At 45.5% G+C, this 24,993-nt stretch overlaps 2 protein-coding genes and 1 long non-coding RNA gene across 5 annotated transcripts in view; 2 read left to right on the top strand and 1 right to left on the bottom strand.

Annotated features, from left to right (window-relative positions):
• The window catches only part of LOC137307275 (uncharacterized), a 55,060-nt gene extending 36,967 nt beyond the window's left edge, over positions 1–18,093 (top strand). The window contains exons 4-6 of the long non-coding RNA XR_010959093.1: positions 7,151–7,379; positions 16,154–16,278; positions 17,732–18,093. This is a non-coding gene — a long non-coding RNA (uncharacterized lncRNA). The remainder of the gene's footprint in view (positions 1–7,150; positions 7,380–16,153; positions 16,279–17,731) is intronic.
• The window catches only part of LOC137307273 (rho guanine nucleotide exchange factor 25-like), a 279,817-nt gene that overhangs the window by 210,656 nt on the left and 44,168 nt on the right, over positions 1–24,993 (bottom strand). The window lies entirely within an intron of this gene.
• On the top strand, positions 18,451–20,703 carry LOC137306958 (uncharacterized). The gene is made up of 2 exons (XM_067976333.1): positions 18,451–19,272; positions 19,464–20,703. The coding sequence occupies exon 2, from the start codon at positions 19,566–19,568 to the stop codon at positions 20,442–20,444; it is 879 nt and encodes a 292-aa protein (XP_067832434.1). The 5' UTR covers positions 18,451–19,272; positions 19,464–19,565; the 3' UTR covers positions 20,445–20,703.

The following is a 24,993-nucleotide window of genomic DNA, read 5'->3' as shown; positions in this document are numbered from 1 at the left end:
CATTTAGCCCCTCAAGCCTGTTCCGCCATTCAATGAGATCATGGTTGATCTGTGACCTAACTCCATATACCCGCCTTAGCCCCATATCCCTTGATACTTTTGGGAGGGGAGGGGGTGGGTTAGGGGGAGCCTTTTTTTCTCTCCTTGCCTATTTTGAGCCTTTTGGTTTGTCTCTTCCATCTATTTTTCCTTTCACTCTGTTCTTTTCTTCTTTATCCTCTCTTTTTTCTTTTTGTTATTTAAACCTTCCACTCTTTTTTCAATTTGAACCAAAGGAAACGGCCACTTGTCTAGCGAAGTTCGTTTCAGTCTTGGGCTGAGGTGGTCCTGTGCTGAGTTTCTAGATTGAAATGTACTGTGTAAAGTTGTACAGATCAGTTGCAACCACAGAATGACACTGTGCAGAAACCTAGCAAACTGTACATTACAGTTCCTGGCTTCTAAACAGTGCCATCCAGTGAAAGGAATTAGCCACTATAAAAAATATGGCATATTTCAGCATAGACATTTATTCAGCAGCACACAATTATATATTACAGGATCCCAAAGAAGCTCATCTTCTGTTTCAAAGGAGGAATTTCCTCCAGTGCTGATCTGAAAAACAGTAACATTAGGAACAGGAGGAGGCCATTCAGCCCCCCGGGCCTGCTCCGCCATTCAATTAGATCATGGCTGATCTGCACCTCAACTCCATTTTCCCCGCCTTTGCTCCACATCCCTTGATATCCTTACCTTACAAAAAATCTATCAATCCCATTCTTGAAAGCTCCATTTGTCCCCCAGCATCCACAGCCTTTTTTGGGAGAGAGTTCCAGATTTCTACTACCCTTTGTGTGAAAAAGTGCTTCCTGATTTCACCCCTGAATGGCCTGGCTCTAATTTTAAGATTATGTCCCCTTGTTCTTGATTCCCCCATTAGAGGAAATAGTTTCTCCGTAACTACCCTATTAACATTTTAAACACCTCGATCAGATCACCCCTGAGTCTCCTATAATCAAGGGAATACAAGTTTATGCAACCTGTCCTCATAATTTAACGGAAAGAAATAGTGCCCTGTCATGTCTTCAAAGTGCTTCACACAATGAATGACATTTAAGTGCATTGACTGTTGCTATGTAGGAAAACACGGCAGCCATTCTATGCTAGCAATGTCCCGCAAACAGCAAAATAGAGAAATGACCACTCAGTTCAGTTGAGAGTGCTGGGACAATTCCTGGCTCTTTTTTTCCCAGTCTTAAGAGGGCAAAAGCTGGGCACCCAACGCCTCACCCAGAGGAGAGCACCTCTCCACCATCAGCCTAGATTACAGGTCCTGGACCCAGGCTTGAATCTGTAGCCTTGTGACTTAGCCAGCAACATCAGCACTTTAGCATCAGTGATGAGGTAGGGTGTCTAATGGTCTGCAGAAAGAGTGGATTTAATGGGTTCAGTGGTCCTTTCTCCCTCTTCACATTGAATTACATAGTATTTACAGAACAGAAACAGGCCATTCGGCCCAACTGGTCTATGCCAGTGTTTATGTGCTACACGAGACTCCTCCCTCCCTACTTCCTCTCACCCTATCAGCATATCCTTCTATTCCTTTCTCCCTCATGTGTTTATCTGGCTTCCCCTTAAATGCATCTATGCTATTCGCCTCAACTACTCCTTGTGGGAGCGAGTTCCACATTCTCACCACTCTCTGGGTGAAGAGGTTTCTCCTGAATTCCCTATTGGATTTATTAGGGACTATCTTATATTCATGACCTCTAGTTTTGGTCTCCCCCACAAGAGGAAACATTTTCTCTGCGTCTACCCGATCGAATCCCTTCATAATCTTAAAGACCTCCATCAGGTCACCCCTCAGTCTTCTATTTTCTAGAGAAAAGAGCCCCAGCCTGTTCAGCCTTTCCTGATAGGTATAACCTCTCAGTTCTGGTATCATCCTTGTGAATCTTTTTTGCACCTTTTCCAGTGCCTCTATATCCTTTATATAATATAGAGACCAGAACTGTCTCTTTCTTATGTTGTAACCCTTTTTTTTGTCCTGTTCCTTTCTCTTTATTAATCCTTACACGTGGTCTTCTGTCGAGGTGCAGGTTTAATGACTGCAAGGCTCTTCGTGCTTTATTATCTGCTCCCCCAATCAACCAAGGGATTCTCCAGACATCTGCAGCTCTGCCCTCCCTTGTAGGCCTGATGAGATCTTTATGTCAACACCTTCTGCTCGCTAATTAATTTTAATAATGTAGGAATGACTCAGATGACTGCTGACACCACATGACTATTAACTTTTTATTGCATCAGAAAACACTGTTTAATTACTGTATATTATCACTATTGACTGTGTTATATTGCAAAAAAAATTTTGCGAAAAAACCTTTAGGTCCATAAAGCTGCAATGCAATATATTTAATGGAATGGAAAAGACATTTCAGTGTTATTGCTTAATCCAGATCAGCTTCTAATCACCATGTCCCAATTATTTGACTCGTACGACCTCTGATATCACAACAGACCCATGTGGGAACAAAACATGCCTTCCAAGTTACACCTCAAGTGATTGTAAAACAGACAATTAGCCCAGGGACCAAATGAAAGGACCATGTATGTTTGAACAGAATTAGTCACGCTCACTCTACAGCAGATCCACTGCCCTGAAGCAAATTTTGTTCAACTCATGCACTTAACGAGCAGATTGATTTATAATTTGCTGTGAGCACCAATTACGGGCACATTCTGAAGAAATGATGGAGGCCAGCCTGACGTCTATGCTTCCCTAAGATAAAGGAAGTGTTTTAATTTTAGGGCCTAGAAATTCGGCCGTGCAGTATGCGTTTTTCAGGCCCTAAAGGGCCTCCTAAGCGGCCAATATGGCGGGCAGGAAGCATACAATCATTATGAACCGGAGGTGCGCTGCTGCTGCACGGCAGCCGGTGCTGGCTGCACTCAGGAAAACCAGGTCTACACGCAGCCTAACAGGCGGTCCCTAAAGGGGCAGCTGCAGGCCGCAACCAAGATAAAATATACTTACCCGAATGTGGAGCGGGGAGGACCCCCGATCACCACCACTCCCACCTCCCTGGGCACTGCTACCTCCTGACCTGATTGTCCCCTCTTCACGGTCGCCCCCCTTTCTCACTCACCTGAGGGCCGCTGTCAGTGTCACAGAGGCCTGATCTTCAAACACGCTTCACCGAGTGAGCTGCCTGTTACTCGCGGGCTCGATGGAAATGAGGCTCGAAGCCTAATATCGGGGGGGCCTCGAACCTCAGCATTCAGGTGCAGGGACTGTAACCCTGCATCCCCATGTGCCCAGAGATGGGCGCACCCGAAGTTTAAGGCCTGGGTGTTCTACACAAAAAGGCTTATTTGATGTTTCGCTCACTGACATGCGGAGAAAACAAACCCTGCAAATGGTGATCTTTTCTCACCTTTATTCTTTCCTCCCTCCATTACAGTGATGTTCTCAAAACAACTCCTACACTTTCCTTCTCTAAAGGGTGACGTCTCAGACAAGCTTTGTTTGGAGCCAAGTGTAGATTGTCTAAAACTGATCCAGGATTATTTGACAAGCATTCATGTTATTCACAACAAAATGACAGTTTTTGGTACCAAAATAAAAGCACGGAGAACGGCATGGTGGCAAGGGGCACTAGAACATCTGTGTGCTGTGCCACAAGCTGGCACAATATGGGTTCATGCCCCCCATTCACCATACAGGTGGTCCTCTGAACTTTCCTCCCTCAAAGCTACAAATACACTGTCCTACGTGTTCTTCCTCCTCCCTGTATCCTCACTGTGTTAAAGTTGAGGCCCATCGCACCGTCTCCTACTTGAGCTCATTCTTTCCCAGGACCTCAAACTGGGGAACTCCTCAGGTCTTTCAGTCTCAATCTTCAGGCATTTAAAGACCTTGTTTGGCATCATCTGATCACTACTTCCTGATTTACCTCGTCTTGTCTTTTACTATTTTTAACCTTGGTCCTGCACCATCAACCCTGATCCCAATCCCAGCAGTACTGCCAGAGGGAGACTGGTGAACTGAAAGGCAAAGCATTTCCCTCGCAGCAAAGAGAGGAAAATCACAGGGCGATTCACCTCCCCTCCCAGAAAACTCTCATGCGCCTACCAAGTTGCATTAACAGCTGCCCTGGCAGCAGTCTAGGAGCAGATGGCTTGCCCGTTTTTTGTGGCCCAGACTATATACATGAATAGGGGAAGGGTAGGAACATATAAAACAAGGTAGAAAAATATATGCGATTGCCTCTGTCTCCCCCTCCCCCTCAAACAGTTTTTCCATGAATGGATTCTTCCAGCTTTCCAGTTGATGGTAAGTACAGTCATATCCTGATATATGTGGAACTCATTAGCTAACACATGTCACCCTTGGAACGGAGTTATTTTTCAACCAAAAACAGCTCCTTTAAATGGCAAATTTGTAAATCTTTATTCAGCTGCCAGTTTAATTATTGATTCAAGAACTCAATCTAAACGAAAACAGCAGGGGTTACTTTAATGCAATCTTTAAAGGGACACTGGGGCTAGTTGACTTTGGGTGCCGCTACTGGACTGAGACCAGTAGCTGCAGCTCGGGTTCCAGTCTGCTTGAGAGTAGGGTCGGAGGTTATTAGGATATGTTTAAACTGAGGTGATGAAATACTTGAGGTTGCAGGGAGGCAATAAGTAAGTGAGCAGCAATTGGGCTCAGTTAGTAGGCCTCTTGCCTGAGTCAGAAGGTCGTGGGTTCAAGACCCCCTCTAGAATTTGTACACAATAAACTAGGCTGACACTTCAGCACAGTACTGAGGGAGTGCTACAATGTAAGAGCTGCTGTCCTTAAGATAATCTTATCACCCAAATCCCTACCTGTTTATTTGGATGAGTGCCTACCCTGGATTTTCTAATAGGTGTCACTATTTATCTTAAGACAGTCAATTTTAAGATGAGAAAATCCAGGCTTATGAAGAAAAGCAGGGAGTTCTCCTGGTGTCCTCAATGAGCACCAGCAAAATCAGTTTGTTGGCCATTTGGCTCATGGCTTTGTTTTTTGTGGGATCCTGCCATGCACAAAATGGCTGCTAAGCTTACCTACACAACAACAGTGAGCACACTTCAAAATAATTCATGGTATGTGAAATGCTTTAGGATGTATTCTGAGAGCTGTGACGTGACAAAGTGCTATATAGCAAGTCTTTTATTTATTAAAGGGGCTGTCATAGCAAGACTCTCCATTAAAAGGGTCCTGCCAGTGAGACTTGCTATTCCTGGTTTCAGCGGAGGAAAGAGACACTCCTGTACGTCATGCATTAATATTACCAACAGCATCAGGCAGATTGAGCCTGTCAGGATTTCTTGGAGTCATAAATTTGGCTGGTCAGCTGGGTGTGATGATAGGCCAACTCCGCTGTATTAAATGAAGCAGAAATTCTATTTAAAGAAGCACTGCTGCCACGTGTAGCTTGTCCTGGCTGCTTCAATAAAAGGTTGTTTTTTCCATAATCGCATGACTCCAGCTGCGAATGCTATTTCCAGAGGTTTTTTTTTCCCTCTGTTCTTTGATTCTCAGTGAGTCCTGGCTGCCAATGTGCACAACAGGGAACAGGCCTCGTGTGTCGCCTGTTTGGCAGTGCAAGGCCCCCTTTGTAGTGCAGGTGAACTGTCCAAAAACAGGAGATGGCTTTCTGATGAGGTGCCCGTCCTGCCACAAATCCTGTGTATTGCCGCTGGTAAACGTATTAATTGAGATGCATGTCACACTTTATGTCAAACACCGATAGATCACAACTAAATAGTCTCATAAAGAGAAGGGAGGCAGGTCCTCTTGTTTTTTTTTTACCTTGAAGGGTCCTGATCGCCAGTGACACCTGCTGGAAAGTGAGGAAATCAGATAATGGATTGAGTTTGCCTGCGATGCCTCCTATGGTTGATGAGCCCAGTGACACTCCGTGTCTGGGCCCACAGATGAAGGACAGCCACTTGGGTGAGACACCTGTGGGACTGAACCCTGGCCACAGCCAGTGCCTTCACGAGAAGAAAACTTTAAATTAACACTATATTCAAACATTAAATTAAAATCTCAAGAATTTATAGTCTTCGGCAATGTAGATTCTCTGCTGATGTCGTGCTGGTTCTAATATAATATTCCTTCATTATCAGTTAGTATGCATCTCCATCTGAGACTCGCTTCTTGAAGCTTTTCCCCATAAATTATTGAGAGGTATTAGTCACACTGTTCTGGGACATGGAAAGGAAACAACAGTCTACACCCTCAGAAGGGAGATTAAATCCTACCAGCTGTTTTATAAAAAAAATATACTCATGAAGATGAGGGATATTGACGTTGCGGAATGGAGTACTCAGTGTCTATGGCACTCCGACATCCAGTATAGCATGGATTAGATACAGAGTAAAGCTCCCTTTATCACTGTCCCATCATCTACCAGGAAATGCTTGGTACATTGGGCAGCCTGCCAGCGAGCTTGCCCACAATGTCGCAGAGCATGGAGGAGTCCAGTTCCAACTTGACTCAAGGCTTCGCGCAGAGCATGGAGACCACTCTGTCCAACAGCTCAATCAGCACCGCTGTGGAACCCACCATGATGGAGTGTCTTGTGACAACACTGACTGTTGCCATGGGCGCTCATGGGGCAACGATGGCAGCTCACACTGCTGGCATGGAAGTTCAGATGGCTGCCATCTTGGCACTGTTGACAGGGACCTCCAGGGCATCACATCACTCCTGCACTCTGTTTTCCAGCACAGCCCTAGCAGTGCTGAGGCACCGCCCCAGGAGAGTGGCCTTGGCTCCATGCGAGAGGTACTTGCTGTCCTCTCTCAGGATGGCAGCATGCCTGCTCCCCCGCCACCCACTCCGCCAGTGCCCTTGCTGGTGCCACTCAGCCACCTGGACCGGAGTGCTGCAGCTCAGGCTGAGATGCTGCAGTCTGCAGCCGGGCCCTCTAGGCCCAGAGCTGCTCGAGATCATCCTCCACGACCATCTGAAGTGTCCTCAATGGAAGCTCAGCAGACTCCATCTCCCAAGCTGTAGCCATTGGGGAGACACCTTGTAGCAGCACCAGGATAGGAAAACGATGCACACAAGACAGGCACTAAGGGCTTTGTTTGATAAATTGTTTTTTTGATCTGGATTTGGTGTTTATCTTTGTAGTGAAGTGATGGCGAGACCCCTAAGTCTGGAGTAAAAGACGGCAATTGATTGGTGGGAATAAGGATTGTAGAACTGTTGCCAGAGTATTTATGAGGCAAGGAGCAACAACAGTGGAAAAGCAGCAAAACCTCTCTGTGCAGACAAGTGAGCTTTCCAGAGTGATAGAACACAGCAAAAAAAGGCCTGGAAGTCGAGCAGTAGCCGGAAATACTAAACCAGCAACTGGCCTGTAAGTATTGCACGATGCCTTAAATAGCGCTGGTGAGGGGGCCTTGCTGCCGGTTAGCTGAGCGAGGTCCAAAATGGAGAACGGGCCCTGCAAGGAGCGCACGACCCTAATTTAAATATATTCCGTTCAGAATGCTGCCGGGGACATAGTAAGTCGCTACGCGCCCGAATTTCTAGGCCATTATGTTTCCGTGCTTATATCGTTGTGTGTGCGTGTGTTTGAATGTGTCTCTGTGCTTTTATCTGTCCTTGTGTCGATGTGTGTTTCTTCTAAGCTTATTCAGAATCGGCATGAGGTTCTATTGAACTCTGTGCATTAGCAGACAATAGTTCTTCAGGGATAAGGCAGTAAGTGGGCAAAGCCTCAATGTGAAGCTAAAGCCCTGCACTTATTAGTGATTCAGTGCCTGCTCAATAAACATCCGCTCAATAATACGACACTCAAACCCATTAAATCCCCTCCAATGAGAAGCTCCAGGCTTTAAATGAAATTGTACTGAATCTGACTTATGGGGGCAGCATGAGGAAGAAAAGACGAATAACATTAAAAACTCCATTAGAAAATGACGAGGGCAACATCAATATATTAACATTGAATTACTTTTACATTCACTGCTCTATCAACAGCAGCTGCGTGTACCTGAATGAACTCATTCAGCTTCAGTCTCAAACCAATTGTACACACCATCTTTGTTTGCCAACCCTTGTATGTTGCTCTGCGGGGGAGGGGAGGAAGAGACAATACGGATTAGTGTTCAGCCATTTTTTGCATTGCAGGGGGTACAAGAACATGGAACAAAGATGATTCCAGGACAGTGAAGACCGTTAGGACAGTCCCTTTAATAGTGCAGGAGTGCGGCTGGTGGGAGAGGGCGAGATCTCCCTTAGTTGGTTGGGCCCCAAAGTATAAAAGCTGCTACACTCAGAGTTAGGGTTGCCAACTCTTATGAGACGTATTCCTGGAGGTTTCATCACATGACCTCCAACCGCCCCGCCCCCACGCTTGGTTGCCCAACACGTCCATCCTCAAGGTGCCAATTGGCCGCTGAACAGACTCTTCACTGCCCGATTGGATGATTCTTGAGTGTCAGTCAAACAGCCTTTTATCCCATCTCCAAAATTTTTATATTTAATACAGTAAACTGTTCAACGAAAATGAAAAAAAAAACTCAATTTATTAACGTCCCTATAATTTTTCTCCTGGGTTTTGCTCGCAGCAGTGTCCAGGAGATTAATCTTCAATTCCAGGAGACTCCAGGACAATCCTGGAGGGTTGGCAACCCGACTCAGAGTGTCGGTTCAAACTGCTAAATGGTAAGTTTAGGACCGATCTCAGGAGTTCTTCACACAAAGAGTGATCAACATGTGGAACAGACTCCCAGATAGAGTAGCGGAGGTGATACCCTGGAATCATTTAAGAAACAATTGGATGCTGTGAATGTGGGGGGAATGGGGACTATAGACCCTTTCTGGGCAGCTGAGTTAATGGCCTTCCTCCATCGTATCTATCGTGTGATCTTCTAACTCCATCATGCCCCATTTCATTTCCTGAGGGACAGTTATAGTAAATTTCTTCCTGATCTCCTCAAGGGTAATCAAGCAAAACTCAAGACTATCTATCATGTCAGCCGTGACTCAGTGTTTAGCTCTCTCGCCTCTGAGTCAGAAAGTTGTGGATTCAAGTCCCACTCCAGTGACTTGAGCACATAGTCCAGGCCGACACTTCAGTGCAGTACTGAGGGAGTGCTGCACTGTCGGAGGTGCTGTCCTTTGGATGAGACGTTATACCGAAGCCCCGTCTGCCCTCTCAGGTGGACGTTAAAGATCCCAGGGCACTATTTCGAAGAAGTGCAGGGGAGTTCTCCCCGGTGTCCTGGGCCAATAGTTATCCCTCAACCAACATCACTAAAAAGCAGCTGGTCTGGTCATTATAACATTGCTGTTTGTGGGAGCTTGCAGTGTGCAAATTGGCTGCTGCGTTTCCTACATTACAACAGTGACTACACTTCAAAAAGTACTTCATTGGCTGTAAAGCGCTCTGGGACATTGTAAAAGATGCAAGTCTTTCTTTCTTCTTTCTATCGATCCCTCACATCTCCACTGTTCAGCCCTGGCTGATTGCTGCCTTTGGCCACAGCAGCACAGGCAGATTAGGGAAAAGTACGATGCCCAGCGGAAAACAAGAAATCAGGGCAATAACACTGTAGTACTAGCTGATAAGTACAGTGAAGGAGAATGATTTTTCAGAGCTCTCCTCTGAATTGAATCAATTTACTCAACTCTTAGTAAGGTACCAACTGTGAATACATGTCTGTTATTCAGCAGTCTTTTGAATACATCATTTATACGGCTTGGGGACTGGGACTAATTTCCCGCTCTGAAACCATCTCAGTTTTTGTGCTGACCAGTGTATGTATTGTAACAATCTCTCTCAGTACTAATCAAGCTCTGTGGCACACTGACACTGTAATTATAAATGCAATTTAGGACTGACAGTCAGGGAAGGGACTGAAACCAGAATGCTGGCCCTGTTCCTGACAGTCAGTGCAAAAACAAAAGAATCTAAATGGATTTTAAAAACAAATAGCAGGGGACTGGGCATTTAAATTAGCTTCATGACTAAACATTGGAATGTCGCGTTATTGATGGTAGAAAGTCTGATCAGCGAACTCCACATACAGCTGCTTAACGCACTCGTTCATCATTCCTGTGTGCCGTATTGTCACTGAGTCATTAACCTGTTTAAACATCCATTTGCCCCTACTCTTCGCTTTCTGTCTTCCGGCCATCTCTCTATTCAACAGCTACATTCCCTTTAATACCATATACTTTAATTAGAATAACAAGCCTCTTGTATGGCACCTTATCTAATGTCTTCTATAAATCCATACCTACAAAATCCATCACGTTCCCTCTATCCGTACACTTTGTGGGGGTAATTTTAACTTTTATTGCTTTGCAAAAAAATGGCTGATAGCGAATCAGGTGCCCATTTTACACCTCGCCCTGTTTTTTGTTCGATTGACTTTGATGGCGTTAAACGGTAAAATTACCCCCTGTGATTTCTTCAAAAATTCAATTCACTTAGGAAAACACAAGCTGCCCTTCACAGATCCACGGTAACTCCACGTTCCTGATTAACCCGTACTGTTCACTAATTTCATCCTATATAATAGACGCTAGAGAGACGCTTTTTCTGTGATTTGTGCCTGGGCAATGCTTCTTCCCTAGGTGCAAAGCACATGAACAAGGGACGGAGATTTGTGACACCAGTTTGCCTCCTCCTTTACGTTACTTTAGGATTTCTGGGGCTTCCTCTGAGGGAGTCGGAGTGCTTGCACCTACAATTAGCACAGACTAAGGGTGGTCATTCTCATGAGGGGCAGGGGGCATACCTCTAGAATTACCAATTTTAAGGGGTGCCCAGAAGAATGGACCTTAGGCCTAGTGCCAGAATTTACAGCACAGAAGGAGCAAAGGTAAATCACCTTTTTGTTTTTTACAGGGACATCAAGCCAGGGTTTGCCTCTGGAAGCCTTCTAGCTTTCCTTCTCGGGTCCTGCTACTGTTCTGGTTTCACCTTCCTTTGTAAAAACTGAGGCAAAATACTAAGCATCTCCATCATTCAAGTAAAAGGTGGCTCCTTTGTCTCTGAATGATCCCACCCCTTCTTTGACAATACTTTACTTCTGATGTTGTAAATAAAAGTCCTTGCTATTTCAATTTATGTTGACTTCTATTTTTCTTATTCTTTTCACTATCCATCCGTCAGAGCGTGTAGAATCAGGGGACAAGTAGCAGAATGGATAGCATGCTGACTACAAAACAGAAAACAGAGAGTAGGAGTTAAAGGTAGTTACTCAGACTGGCAAAAGGTAGGAAGTGGTGTTCCACAGGGATCGGTGCTGGGACCACTGTTGGTCACCATTTACATTAACTATTTAGACTCGGAAGTACAATTTCAGAATTTGCGGACGACACCAAATTGGGAGGTGTAGTTAATACAAAGGAAGAATGCGACAAAATACAAGAAGACATTAATAAACTTGCAGAATGGGCGTGTAATTGGCAAAGGAATTTCAATATAGATAAGTGTGAGGTGGTGCATTTTGGTAGGAAGAATAAGGAGGCCACATACTCCTTGGATAATAAGAATCTAAATGGGGTAGAGGAGCAGAGGGATCTGAAGGTACAGATTCACAAATCAATAAAAGTAGAGACACAGGTTAATAAGGCTATAAAAAAGGCAAACCAAGCACTGGGGCTCATTTCTAGAGGGATAGAATTGAAATGCAAAGATGTTATGTTAAACGTATACAGAACCTTGTTTAGACCACACAGTTCTGGTCTCTATATTATATAAAGGATATAGAGGCACTGGAGAAGGTGCAAAAAAGAGTCACAAGGATGATACCAGAACTGAGAGGTTATACCTATCAGGAAAGGCTGAACAGGCTGAGGCTCTTTTCTCTAGAAAAGAGAAGGCTGAGGGGTGACCTGATAGAGGTCTTTAAGATAATGAAAGGGTTTGATAGGGTAGATGTAGAGAAAATGTTTCCACTTGTGGGGGAGACCAAAACTAGGGGTAATAAATATAAGATAGTCCCTAATAAATCCAATGGGGAATTCAGGAGAAACTTCTTTACCCAGAGTGCGGTTAGAATGTGGAACTCGCTACCACAAGGAGTAGTTGAGGCGAATAGCATAGATGCATTTAAGGGGAAGCTAAATAAGCACATGAAGGAGAAAGGAATAGAAGGATATGCTGATAGGGTGAGATGAAGTAGGGAGGGAGGAGGCTCCTGTGGAGCATAAATGCCGGTATCGACCAGTTGGACTGCATGGCCTGTTTCTGTGCTGTAGACTCGATGTAACTTGATCTCCTCAACCTCTCTCTTATCTGCTCTAAGGCATATTACTCCACCCCCTTTCCCCTTAAGCTTACTATTTTAAACTGCTTTTCCCCTTCACAATACTTACTCTTAACCCTCCCCATATACTCTAAGTTTGCCCCTCCTCTGCGTTTCCATTATGACTTGAACTTACACATGGCTCATTTATAATTTATTTAGATATTCTCTCATTCATGGGATAAATTCCATATTCAATAGTTTTGATGTGGAGATGCCGGTGATGGACTGGGGTTGACAATTGTAAACAATTTTACAACACCAAGTTATAGTCCAGCAATTTTATTTTAAATTCACAAGCTTTCGGAGACTTCCTCCTTCCTCAGGCAAATGTTTCAGGATCTCCTTGAAGCCTACGCATTTATACATATAGAACAATACATGGTGTTTACAGACTGCCCCTGCAACTGCCCGTTGCCAAGGCAATCACCGTGTTCAGACAGAGAGGTGTCACCTGCAGAACCCCCGAATACACATTCAACAAAAAAACAAACAGGGAAAAAAAAACAGAGAAAAAAAACAGAGAGAGGCAGAAACATCCGGAAGGCAGAGAGAGCCAGCAAATGACCCATTATATTAAAAACAGATAACATTTGTTCGCTGGTGGGGTAACGTGTAGCGTGACATGAACCCAAGATCCCGGTTGAGGCCGTCCTCATGGGTGCGGAACTTGGCTATCAATTTCTGCTCGACGATTTTGCGTTGTCGTGTGTCTCGAAGGCCGCCTTGGAGAACGCGTACCCGAAGGTCGGTGGATGAATGTCCCTGACTGCTGAAGTGTTCCCCGACTGGGAGGGAACCCTCCTGTTTGGCGATTGTTGCGCGGTGTCCGTTCATCCGTTGTCGCAGCGTCTGCATGGTCTCGCCAATGGGGCATCCTTTCCTGCAACGTATGAGGTAGACAACGTTGGCCAAGTCACAGGAGTATGAACCATGCACCTGGTGGGTGGTGTCCTCTCGTGTGATGGTGGTATCTGTGTCGATGATCTGGCATGTCTTGCAGAGGTTACCGTGGCAGGGTTGTGTGGTGTCGTGGACGCTGTTCTCTTGAAAGCTGGGTAATTTGCTGCGAACGATGGTCTGTTTGAGGTTGGGTGGCTGTTTAAAGGCGAGTAGTGGAGGTGTGGGGATGGCCATAGCGAGGTGTTTGTCCTCATTGATGACATGTTCAATAGTTTACCATCAAATATCCTCTCTATATACTTTTTCACTTGTTAGTTGTCAGCACAGCTTGCTCATGGGATATGAGTCATATCCTACAAGTTTTCACAGTGTATTCTGTTTCTACAAAACTTAAAAGTGAACCAGCTCAAGAAAGAGGTCAAGTGTCCCTCCCCTCGCCCCCTTACTAGGGTTGCCAACTCTGGTTGGATGTATTCCTGGAGGTTTCATCACATGACCTCCTGCCTGCAACTGCCCCACCCCCCACACTTCCGCCATCAGTCACCCAACACGTCCACGCTCGCAACGTTCCGCCTTCTCAGGCCAATTGGAAAGCGAAAAAACTCTTCATGACCCAATTGGATAATTCTTGATTGTCAGTCAAACAGCCTTTTTTTCTCATCTCCAATATTTTTATAACTAATAAACAGAACTGCTCAAAGAAATTGAAAAAAAAACAATTTTTTTTAATGCCCCTATGATTTTTCTCCTGGGTTTTGCTCGCAGCGGTGTCCTGGAGATTAATTTTCAATTCCTGGAGAGTCCAGGACAATCCTGGAGGATTGGCAACCCCTACCCCTTACAAGCACTGACATACAGTTCCTCAGGCCCAGGCAGCCCTATGATACCTTACCCAAATGGTCATCCTTTCTGTGTGACCTTAGACAGTGACCCTCACCAGGCTATTTTACCATAGTCACAGCTGAGCGGGCAATCCTGTCCTCACCAGACATCCACACCGAACCATATTCCATAATGGATCACTGGGCAGCAAATTAGTAGTGGAAACCCTTGCTGATTTGCTCCTCCTTAAATTGAGGAGACAGGACATGAAATCAGGGACCTTTTTTTAAAAAAAGGTGTCATCCTTGGCTCAGCACTCTTGTCTCTGAGTCAGAAGGTCGTGGGTTCAAGTTCCATTCCAGAGATTTGAGTCCTTAATCCAGGCTGACACTCCAGTGCAGTACTAAGGGAGTGCTGAACTGTTGGAGGTGCCGTCTTTCTGATGAGATGTTAAACCGAGGCCCTCTCAGGTGGACGGAAAAGATCCCATGGCACTATTTTGAAGAAGAGCAGGCGAGTTCTCCCTGGTGTCCTGGCCAATATTTATCCCTCAAAACAGATTATCTGGTCATTATTGCATTGCTGTTTGTGGGAGCTTACTGTGTGCAAATTAGCTGCTGCATTTCCTACATTACAACAGTGACTATACTTCAAAAGTACTTCATTGGCTGTAAAATGCTTTGGGATGTCCTCGCAAAGTGTTCATTCACATATAGAATTTGTGAAATCACTGTTCATTTTGATTGCAGGAGGAGTGCATTGATACATCCAGGTTTCTCAGCACGTCTGTGCTTGCGCTGGGAGCAGTAAAGGTCAAGGGTTGAGGCAGCCCGTCTGGTCTGGGAGCCATGTTTGGCCTCCGTATGGAACTTGAGAGATGCCAAGCAGTCTGGGGGCCTCGCACTCGCAGACCCACTCAGCACACACCCCTGCCCCTCCCCCGCGCAGCAGCCCACCCAGACCACGAGGGGCAAAACAACCCCAACCAATGTGATTACTGGTAAGCAGGCCCTTCACCACCCCTCCCCCACCCCCTCTCTGACTCCATCCCCAGGCCTAACTCATCCTCTGAAATCAGAGCCTTTCAACAGCACTGCTCCTTTAACAGTCTCTGACATGCAGCAAAGAAATCAAAGCTTCAGGGTATTACGCAGAGTTCAGTGAGACCATCCAACAAGTGAGCAATGAAAGTCAGGCAGGCTCAGCATGCTCACAGATTCTATTGAAATGTAAACCTTTGAGGTTATCAAAATATACAGACAGATTAAAAGTCGCTAACCGCAACCAGTAAATAGATAAGGCTCAGAATGGCAACACTTTGACAATGTGACCTGCGCTGTAAACTAGCGATAGGCTTTAGCCAGCAGCGTTGTTTGATAAATATATCCAAGAGTCAGGATAACTCCTGTATAACAAAGTGGGTTCCAACTGTGGTCATGACAGGACATATCCACTATAGCCCACTGCCTGCTTTTCACTTCTGGGACCCGGGGTTAAGTCTGCAGTTATACTGCAGTTATACAGAGCCTTGGTGAGACCACACCTGGAGTATTGTGTGCAGTTTTGGTCTCCTTACCTAAGGATATACTTGCCATAGAGGGAGTGCAGCGAAGGTTCACCAGACTGATTCCTGGGATGGCAGAGCTGTCGTATGAGGAGAGATTGGGTCGACTCAGCCTGTATTCACTCGAGTTTAGAAGAATGAGAGGGGATCTCATTGAAACATATAAAATTCTGACAGGGCCCGACAGACTGGATGCAGGGAGGATGTTTCCCCTGGCTGGGGGGTCCAGAACGAGGGGTCACAGTCTCAGGATACGGGGTAGGACATTTAGGACTGAGATGAGGAGAAATTTCTTCACTCAGAGGGTGGTGAACCTGTGGAATTCTCTACCACAGAAGGCAGTGGAGGCCAAGTCACTGAATATATTTAAGAAGGAGCTAGATAGATTTCTAGACACAAAAGGCATCAAGGGGTATGGGGAGAGAGCGGGAATATGGTATTGAGATAGAGGATCAGCCATGATTATATTGAATGGCGGAGCAGGCTCGAAGGGCCGAATGGCCTACTCCTGCTCCTATTTTCTATGTTGCTATGTTTCTATGGCCCAAACTGAAGGGGTAGATTCCTCTCTTTCAGATGTGGACTGACATGTAGTTCCAGGATAGAATCTTGAATGGCTGCCTACAGTGACACCACTATTACCGGTCAGAATGGAGATGATTGGGTAATTCCCGTCAATCATGCCTGGAGACCACACTGCTGTAAGTGACTGGGATTGATTTTATCCACATCATTTGTATTATGTAATAATCCTCCACTCACTGCATTTTGCTGGAGAAATAATCCTGCTTTTATCGGGAGACTCTGTTTGCTGTCGTTTCGGAGACGAGTTCGGAGACTCTCAAGTCCCGCCCTCGCCTCCCGTGGTGTCAATATTCACTCCCGATTTTAGAATCCCAGAATGTCCCGGCACAGAAAACCTGCCCTTTAAGTATGAGCCATCAAGTGTTCTTCTGCATATGAGCCGCCGGAGTAGAAATAAGTCTGGACCAGTTTTCAGCAGTGACCCTCAGGTGAGTTCTGGCGGGGGCGTTGGAGCAGCCAAGGGAGGGTGGGGGAGGGTAATCAACAGAACTGCAGAATCGGTGGGAGCACTCCTGCTCTTCCTAACTCCAAATGAACACTTACTTGTCGTTGGTGGCCGCAGGGCCTGTCCCTGCTCGCGAATAACTCATTTTGTAAAGGGGTCCTTCAACTGGCGCTGGGGCCCTCATACTCAAGGGGCCTAATGCCTGTTTTAGACATCTGCCCAGGATGCCCATAAAAAGGGCCGCACAAATTTAGCAGTGCGACCAACGCCTTCGATGACTGGGTGCAGGCTGTCCCGCTACTAAATTGGTCTGCTTTGCGCCCATTTTATGCTCGAAAAACGGGCGCAAGGTAAACCAATTTCTACCCCATCTAATCTAATCCCACCCGCCTGCTCCCTTCCCATACCCTTTAGTAGTCTCTTTTTCAATAAACTGTCTAATCCCCTTTTAAACAAATTTAAGGGGGGGGAAGATTTTCATCTGCAGCGTATATCAGACACGGGGTGACAGTGGCCAGAGACCCAATCAATTTTGGTGATCGGGCCTGATTTAAATGTGAGCGGCAAGGCACCAGTGCCAATCACGCTGCTTATAGGCAGCTTGGCGTGGGAGGGCGGGAAATCCGGCAGGTCTGCCGCCTGTTGTCAGCCGTGGCTCAGTGGGTGGCACTCTCGGCCCTGAGTCAGTAGGTTGTGGGTTCAAGTCCCACTCTAGAGACTCGAGCACATAATCTAGGCTGACACTCCCAGTGGAATACTAAGGGAGTGCTGCACTGTCAGAGGTGCCGTCTTTTGGATGAGACATTAAACTGAGGCCCTGTCTGCCCTCTCAGGTGGACGTAAAAGATCCCATGCACTATTTTGAAGAATAGCTGGAGAGTTCTCCCCAGTGCCCTGGCCAATATTTATCCCTTAACCAACATCACTAAAAACAGATTATCTGGTCATTATCACATTGCTGTTTGTGGGATCTTGCTGTGTGTAAATTGGCTGCTGCATTTCCTACATTACAACAATGACTATACTTCAAAAGTAGTTAATTGGCTGTAAAGCGCTTTGGGATGTCCTGAGGTCGTGAAAGGCGCTATTGAAATGTAAGTCTTTCTTTTCTTTTTTTCTTAAAGCCAGCCTGCACCTCTTAAAGAGGGAAGTTATGGTTCTCATTGACGTTGTGTGGAAAGCACGTTGTGGAGCGACAGGCACGACATCGACAGTCAGTGCACCTTGATTTTCTGATGCTGCCGTGGAGCTGCTTACTGAGGATGTCAGGGCCAGGAAGGAGGTCCTGTTTCTAGAAGCTCATAGCGTGCCCAGGAATGAACGGAGAACCCTGTTCAGTTTATTTCAGGCACTGATTTTATCCTCCTTGTCTTTGGAAAGTGGCAGAATACCAATATTCTGGACTTCAACTAAGGCTTTGACTTCAAGCAAATTTATTCAACAGTGAAAAAAACAACTAGATTGTAGCAGTAGCATGATATATATTTTGACAGTAATTATCAGCCTTTTTATGTGCTACAAAGTAGCAAATAGTTTGCGACAGCTGTGCTAAGCTCTGATGTAAGCAATCTTCTTAAATAGCAGTTCATATTTTCTCACCATCTACAGAAGCTGTCTGACCTGACAATTTCTCAGCGTCAGCTATAGCTCAGTGGGTAGCACTCTTGCCTTTGTGTCAGAAGGCTGTGGGATCATCGTCCCACTCTGGGCCTTGAGCACATAATCTAGGCTGACGCTCCAGTGCAGTACTAAGGGAGTGCGGCACTGTCAGATATGCTGTCTTTCAGTTGAGGTATTAAACCAAGGCCCCATCTGCCCTCTCAACTGGATGTAAAAGATCCCATGACACTATTTGAAGAAGCACAGTGGAGTTCTCCCTCGTGCCCTGGTCAACACTGATCTCTTAACCAACATTTAAAAAAAGAGATGATCTGGTCATTTGTTTCATTGCTGTCTGTGGGAGTTCGCTGTGCACAAATTGGCTTTCCTACATTAACACAGTGACTACACTTCAAAAGTACTGCATTGGTTGTAAAGCATTTTTGGATGCCCTAAGGTCATGAAAGGCACTATATAAATACAAGTTCTTTATTTCTCCTTCAAAGGCTAGAGATGGACTCTGCAGGCTGAACCAGGCAGATTGATAAGTATCTTTGAAGAAGTGACTGGGGCCAAGATTTAAGTCACTGTCTACTAATTTTTTTTTAAAAGCTGTCAAACACGTATTTGAATAAATTCCACAAGATGTTTGTAGTTGAATTGAATGGCTTGGCCCTTCCCTTGGGCACCAGTCTCTCACAAACTGACTAATTCGGTATCAAGTTAAGCTGGGACATGATTTCTCGGAGTGAAGCTGGCTTTTAACCATTTCTGACAGAACTAAAGAAGCTAATACCATGCTAAATCTTGGACAAAAATGTTTTATGTTTGTCACTGTGCCATTAACTTTGTCCTTGGTCGTTTAATGCATTTTCTGTTTTTATTTCAGATTTCAAGCAGCTGTGTTTTTTTCCCTTTTGCAATCCTATTTGTCATTCTTTCCTGTCACCTGATGAACATACTTCAGTTGAGTTAAATTTCACAAAACAGCCTGGCTCAAATAGGGTCCCAGCAGGGGTGAAAGGTTATTATCTAATCGAGGAGTTGAAGACTGCACCAGTGACAGGTGAGCTAAGCCCTTTTCCACCTCTAAAGTAGCTCACATCACCCAATACTTTTGACCCCACAATGATTCAAATAACACATGCAGTCTAACCTTTGAACTGGATACTCAACCTCTGGAGTTCAAGCACGAGTTTTTTTTTGGTTAACATTTAGAACACATCAATTCTATTTTGAAATGTTGCTTTAATCCAGCCTTAGACCTGTGACCCCGTTTCTTTCTTGGACACACGAATCTCCATCAAAGACGGGCACCTCAGCACCTCACTCTACCGCAAGCCCACGGACAACCTCACGATGCTCCACTTTTCCAGCTTCCACCCCAACCACGTCAAAGAGGCCATCCCCTATGGACAGGCCCTACGAATACACAGGATCTGCTCAGACGAGGAGGAACGCGATGGACACCTACAGACGTTGAAAGACGCCCTCGTAAGAACGGGATATGACGCTCGACTTGTCGATCGACAGTTCCGACGGGCCACAGCGAAGAATCGCATAGACCTCCTCAGAAGACAAACACGGGACGCAACCAACAGAGTACCCTTCGTCGTCCAGTACTTCCCTGGAGCGGAGAAACTACACCATGTTCTCCGCAGCCTTCAACATGTCATCGATGACGACGAACACCTCGCTAAGGCCATCCCCACGCCTCCACTACTCGCCTTTAAACAGCCACCCAACCTCAAACAGACCATCGTTCGCAGCAAGTTACCCAGTTTTCAGGAGAACAGCGTCCACGACACCACACAACCCTGCCACGGCAGCCTCTGCAAGACATGCCAGATCATTGACACGGATACCACCATCACACGAGAGGACACCACCCACCAGGTACATGGTTCATACTCCTGTGACTCGGCCAACGTTGTCTACCTCATACGTTGCAGGAAAGGATGCCCCGGAGCATGGTACATTGGCGAGACCATGCAGACACTGCGACAACGGATGAACGGACACCGCGCAACAATCGCCAGACAGGAGGGTTCCCTCCCAGTCGGGGAACACTTTAGCAGTCAAGGACATTCAGCCACCGATCTTCGGGTAAGCGTTCTCCAAGGCGGCCTTCGAGACACACGACAACGCAAAATCGTCGAGCAGAAGTTGATAGCCAAGTTCCGCACCCATGAGGACGGCCTCAACCGGGATCTTGGGTTCATGTCACACTACACGTAACCCCACCAGCAAAAAGGGGGAAAAAAATTATGTTTTTTAATATTCTCTCTCTCTCTCTGCCATTTTGGGTCTCTTTCTGCCTGTCTGTGTAATTGACACAATGTATATCCAGTGTACTGGGACGTGCTGTTCTCCGTGACTGGCCTGTTTGAATAACAACGACACCTTTTGATTGGTGTGATGCTGTCCCAGCCTAGTATAAGATATGCGATTTGAGAACCTTTTCACTCATTCATCTGACGAAGGGGATAATCTCCGAAAGCTTGTGATTTTAAAATAAATTTGTTGGACTATAACCTGGTGTTGTAAGATTCCTTACATTTCCCCTTTATAGTGCCAGAGTAACAATTCTATTTCCCTTGCAGACTCCCTGACTAAAACTGCTAACATAGTGCCGGCAATGGACAGTTCTGTGGCTTAGTTGATAGCACTCTTGCCTCTGAGTCAGAAGGTTGTGGGCTCAAGACTCCACCATAATTTAAGCACCTATGCACCAAAAATCCACAGAATTAATTTTCAGCTCACCACTGGAGCGTACAATTGGCAATGTGGGCCGGGCGTCCACTTTAGAAACCACCTGAAAATCCAGCGGTTTCTATGACAGGCACCGACCCACTCTGCCGTTTCACACTCCAGTGGTAAATTGAACATTACCCTCATGGTGGTTGCATTGATTTGGGGCACAATTGACGGGGAGGGAGGGGCGAGTGGTCCTTGTACCACCCCCTTGGAACCGTACGTCAAAAAAACAAAGAGGCAGGAATGGCGAGATAACGTCACCAGCCGCAATTCCCGCTAGTCCTGCCTTTGGTTCCACCATCCCTCCACCCCACCCCCCAGCACACTGAATGCCTGCATAAAGCAGGCATATAGAATGGTTACAGCACAGAAGGAGGCCATTCGGCCCATCGAGCCCGTGCCGGCTCTTTTTAAGGACATTAGAAATAGGAGCAGGAGTAGGCCACACAGCCCCTCGAGCCTGATCTGCCATTCAATCAGATCATGGCTGCTCTTCGACCTCAATTCCACTTTCCCGCCCGATCCCCATATCTCTTGATTCCCCTGCAGTCCAAAAATGTATCCATCTCAGCCTTGAATATATTCAATGACTCAGCATCCACAGCCCTCTGGGGTAGAGAATTCCAAAGATTCACAACCCTCTGAGTGAAGAAATTCCTCCTCATCTCAGTCCTAAATGGCCGACCCCTTACCCTGAGACTATGCCCCCTAGTTCTAGATTCTCCAGCCAGGGGAAACAGCCTCTCAGCATCTACCCTGTCAAGCCCTCTAAGAATTTTATAAATTTGAATTAGATCACCTCTCATTCTTCTAAACTCCAGAGAGTATAGGCCCAATCTACTCAATCTCTCCTCACAGGACAACCCTCTCATCCCAGGAATTAATCTAGTGAACCTTTGTTGCACCGCCTCTAAGGCAAGTATATCCTTCCTTAGATAAAGAGACCAAAACTGTACACAATACTCCAGGTGAGGTCTCACCAAAGCCCTGTACAATTGTAGCAAGACTTCCTTACTCTTGTACTCCAACCCACTTGCAATAAAGGTCAACATTCCATTTGCTTTCCTAATTGCCTGCTGTACCTGCATGCTAACCTTTTGTGTTTCATGTACAAGGACACCCAAATCCCCCTGAACACCAACATTTAATAGTTTCTCACCATTTTAAAAAATATTCTGTTTTTCTATTCTTCCTACCAAAGTGAATAACCTCACATTTCCCCACATTATACTCCATCTGCCACCTTCTTGCCCTCTCACTTAACCTGTCATATCCCTTTGCAGACTCTTAATGTCCTCCTCACAGCTTACTTTCCCACCTAGCTTTGTATCATCAGCAAACTTGGATATATTACATTCGGTCCCTTCATCTAAGTCATTAATATAGATTGTAAATAGCTGAGGCCCAAGCACTGATCCTTGCGGCACTCCACTAGTTACAGCCTGCCAATCTGAAAATGACCCGTTTATCCCTACTCTCTGTTTTCTGTCCTTTAACCAATCCTCTATCCATGCTAATATATTACCCCCAACTCCATGAGCCCTTATCTTGTGTCACAACCTTTTGTAAGGCACCTTATCGAATGCCTTTTGAAAATCCAAATATACTACATCCACTGGTTCCCCTTTATCTATCCTGCTAGTTACATCCTCAAAAAACTCTAATAAATTTGTCAAACACGATTTCCCTTTCATAAAACCATGTTGACTCTGCCTAATCATATTATGATTTTCTAAGTGTCCTGTTACCACTTCCTTAATAATGGATTCCAGCATTTTCCCGACGACTGATGTCAGGCTAACTGGCCTGTAGTTCCCTGTTTTCTCTCTCTCTTTGACCTGTCTTAATATCTCCTTATGTTGCTCGGTGTCAGATTTTCATTTTATAACGCTCCTGTGAAGCGCCTTGGGACGTTTTACTATGTTAAAGACACTATATAAATGCAAGTTGCTGTTGTTGTTTTCTCTTTGACTGGACTTCCTGGCACCAGGGCCCAGCAGCTTCTCCAATACTGCAAAATTCCGCCCTGCCTCTCCACCTAGCAGGCGCCACCCAAGCTGTGCCGATACTGGTATGGGTGCCTTGCTCACTTTATTCAAAACTTCCTGACTCAGGGAATTCCGACGGGGTCAGGCGTGGAAAGTTCCCAGTGCAGGGGGATTCCCGCTCCGCCCTCGTTATAGCGGCGGGGTGAGATTGCGGATTTCCAGCCCCATAATCTAGACCAATACTCCAATGTGGTATTGAGGGAGTGCTGCCCTGTCGGAGGTGCCATGAACTACCTAATGAATCAACTCTTCTCCTGGAAGATATTCCCATGGTCCTTTATCTCCCTTGGGTGATTGAATAGCTTCTGAGTAATGGTCCAAATTATAAATGGCCTGTTGGAAGGAGAGGGCCTTTGCTCAATCTATATTTTCTTGTGTTTTTGTGTTCTTATTACAAATACCAAGCAGAAAGGTCAACATAATATTCAATTGCATGGCTCCACTTAGCTTCATAAATCGCTAAAGCTTCACTCTTATAGTTTATGTGGTCATCAGAATCGCTGAATTTACGTTATTGCCTTGCCTTGAGTTACTGCTTTGATTTACTGCCAGTCATCTGCTATCCCATATAAGCTTAACGGGTATAATGAGGAGCAGGCTGTGTATAGCAATCTGAGTCCAGTCATAATAATTCACGACAAATTCTCCATTTGTCAAGACTTGACTGTATTGACACAAGATGCTTGTGTTTCATAAAGCTGTGGAGGGCTGTCAGTACTCAAATCAGGGGGAAACCCTCTTTTCTCCCCTCCTCTCCTGAGGATACTTACTCTTGGTGGGGTAGAGTTCCATGGGCATCAGATACCATCCAGTACCTTGGCCAAATGGGCATTCTTCATAGGTGAGCCCAGGCAGTGAATGCTGGCAGGTTACTCAACTGTGCCACAATTCCCTGAATCCCATGGGCGTTGACATTTCTGACCAGTCTGCCATGTGGGACCTTGTCAAATGCCTTACTAAAATCCACGTAGACAACATCCACTGCACTACCCTCACCAATCCTCCTTGTCACTTCCTCAAAAAATTTAATCAGATTTGTAAGGCATGACCTTCCCTGAACAAATCCATGCTGATTATCCCTGATTAAACCATGCCTTTCCAAGTGACAGTTTATCCTATCTCTCAGTATTGATTCTAATAGTTTGCCCACCACCGAGGTAAGACTGACTGGCCTATAATTGTTCGGCCTTTCCCTCGTACCCTTTTTAAACTACGTTTGCAGTCTTCCAGTCCTCCGGTACCTCCCCTGTATCTACTGTGGATTGGAAAATGATCCTCAGAGCATCTGCTAGCATGGGAAACAATCCATCCAGCTCTGGTGACTCATCAACTTTCAAGGATTCCAGTCCCTCTAGTACTTCCTCTCTCGTTATGTTTACCGTGTCCAATATTTCACACCTCTCCTCTTTAACTACTACTTCCGGATCATCCCTTTCCTTTGTGAATACGGAGACAAAATATTAATTTAAAACCCTACCCATATCCTCTGCTTCTACACACAACTTATCATCCCTGATTGGTCCCACCTTTTCCTCAGCTATCCTCTTGTTCTTAATGTACTGATAAAACATCTTTGGGTTTTCTTTAATCTTACTAGCTAATATATTTTCATGCCCTCTCTTTGCTTTCCTTATTTCCTTTTTTACGTCATCCCTGTACTTTCTATACTCCTCTAGGCTTTCTGCAGTATTTAGTTTTCTGTGACAGTCATAAGCTTTCTTTTTCTGCTTTATCTTGGCCCGTATAATTCTAGACAACCAGGGGGCTCTAAATTTGGCAGTGCCACCCTTTTTCTTTGAGGGGATGTGTCTGCATTGTACCCGTAGAATTTCACTTTTTAGTGCCTCCCACTGGCTTGCCACTGATTTCTCCTCAAGTAGTTGTGTAGGTTGCATTAAAAACTGTGGGGCAATAATGCAATAACATTTGCAAATTCTGGGCAGATGTCACGTGACTGGATGTCACATGATTAGACCTCACAT

The sequence above is a fragment of the Heptranchias perlo genome, chromosome X (genome assembly GCF_035084215.1).
Source record: "Heptranchias perlo isolate sHepPer1 chromosome X, sHepPer1.hap1, whole genome shotgun sequence".
Classification (NCBI taxonomy): domain Eukaryota; kingdom Metazoa; phylum Chordata; class Chondrichthyes; order Hexanchiformes; family Hexanchidae; genus Heptranchias; species Heptranchias perlo.
Note: the sequence above shows the minus strand (reverse complement) of the source record. Positions and strands in the feature narration are given on the sequence as shown.

Coding starts and splice junctions, on each gene's coding strand:
- LOC137306958 (XM_067976333.1), top strand. CDS start 19,566: ATGCTCCACTTTTCCAGCTTCCACCCCAACCACGTCAAAGAGGCCATC.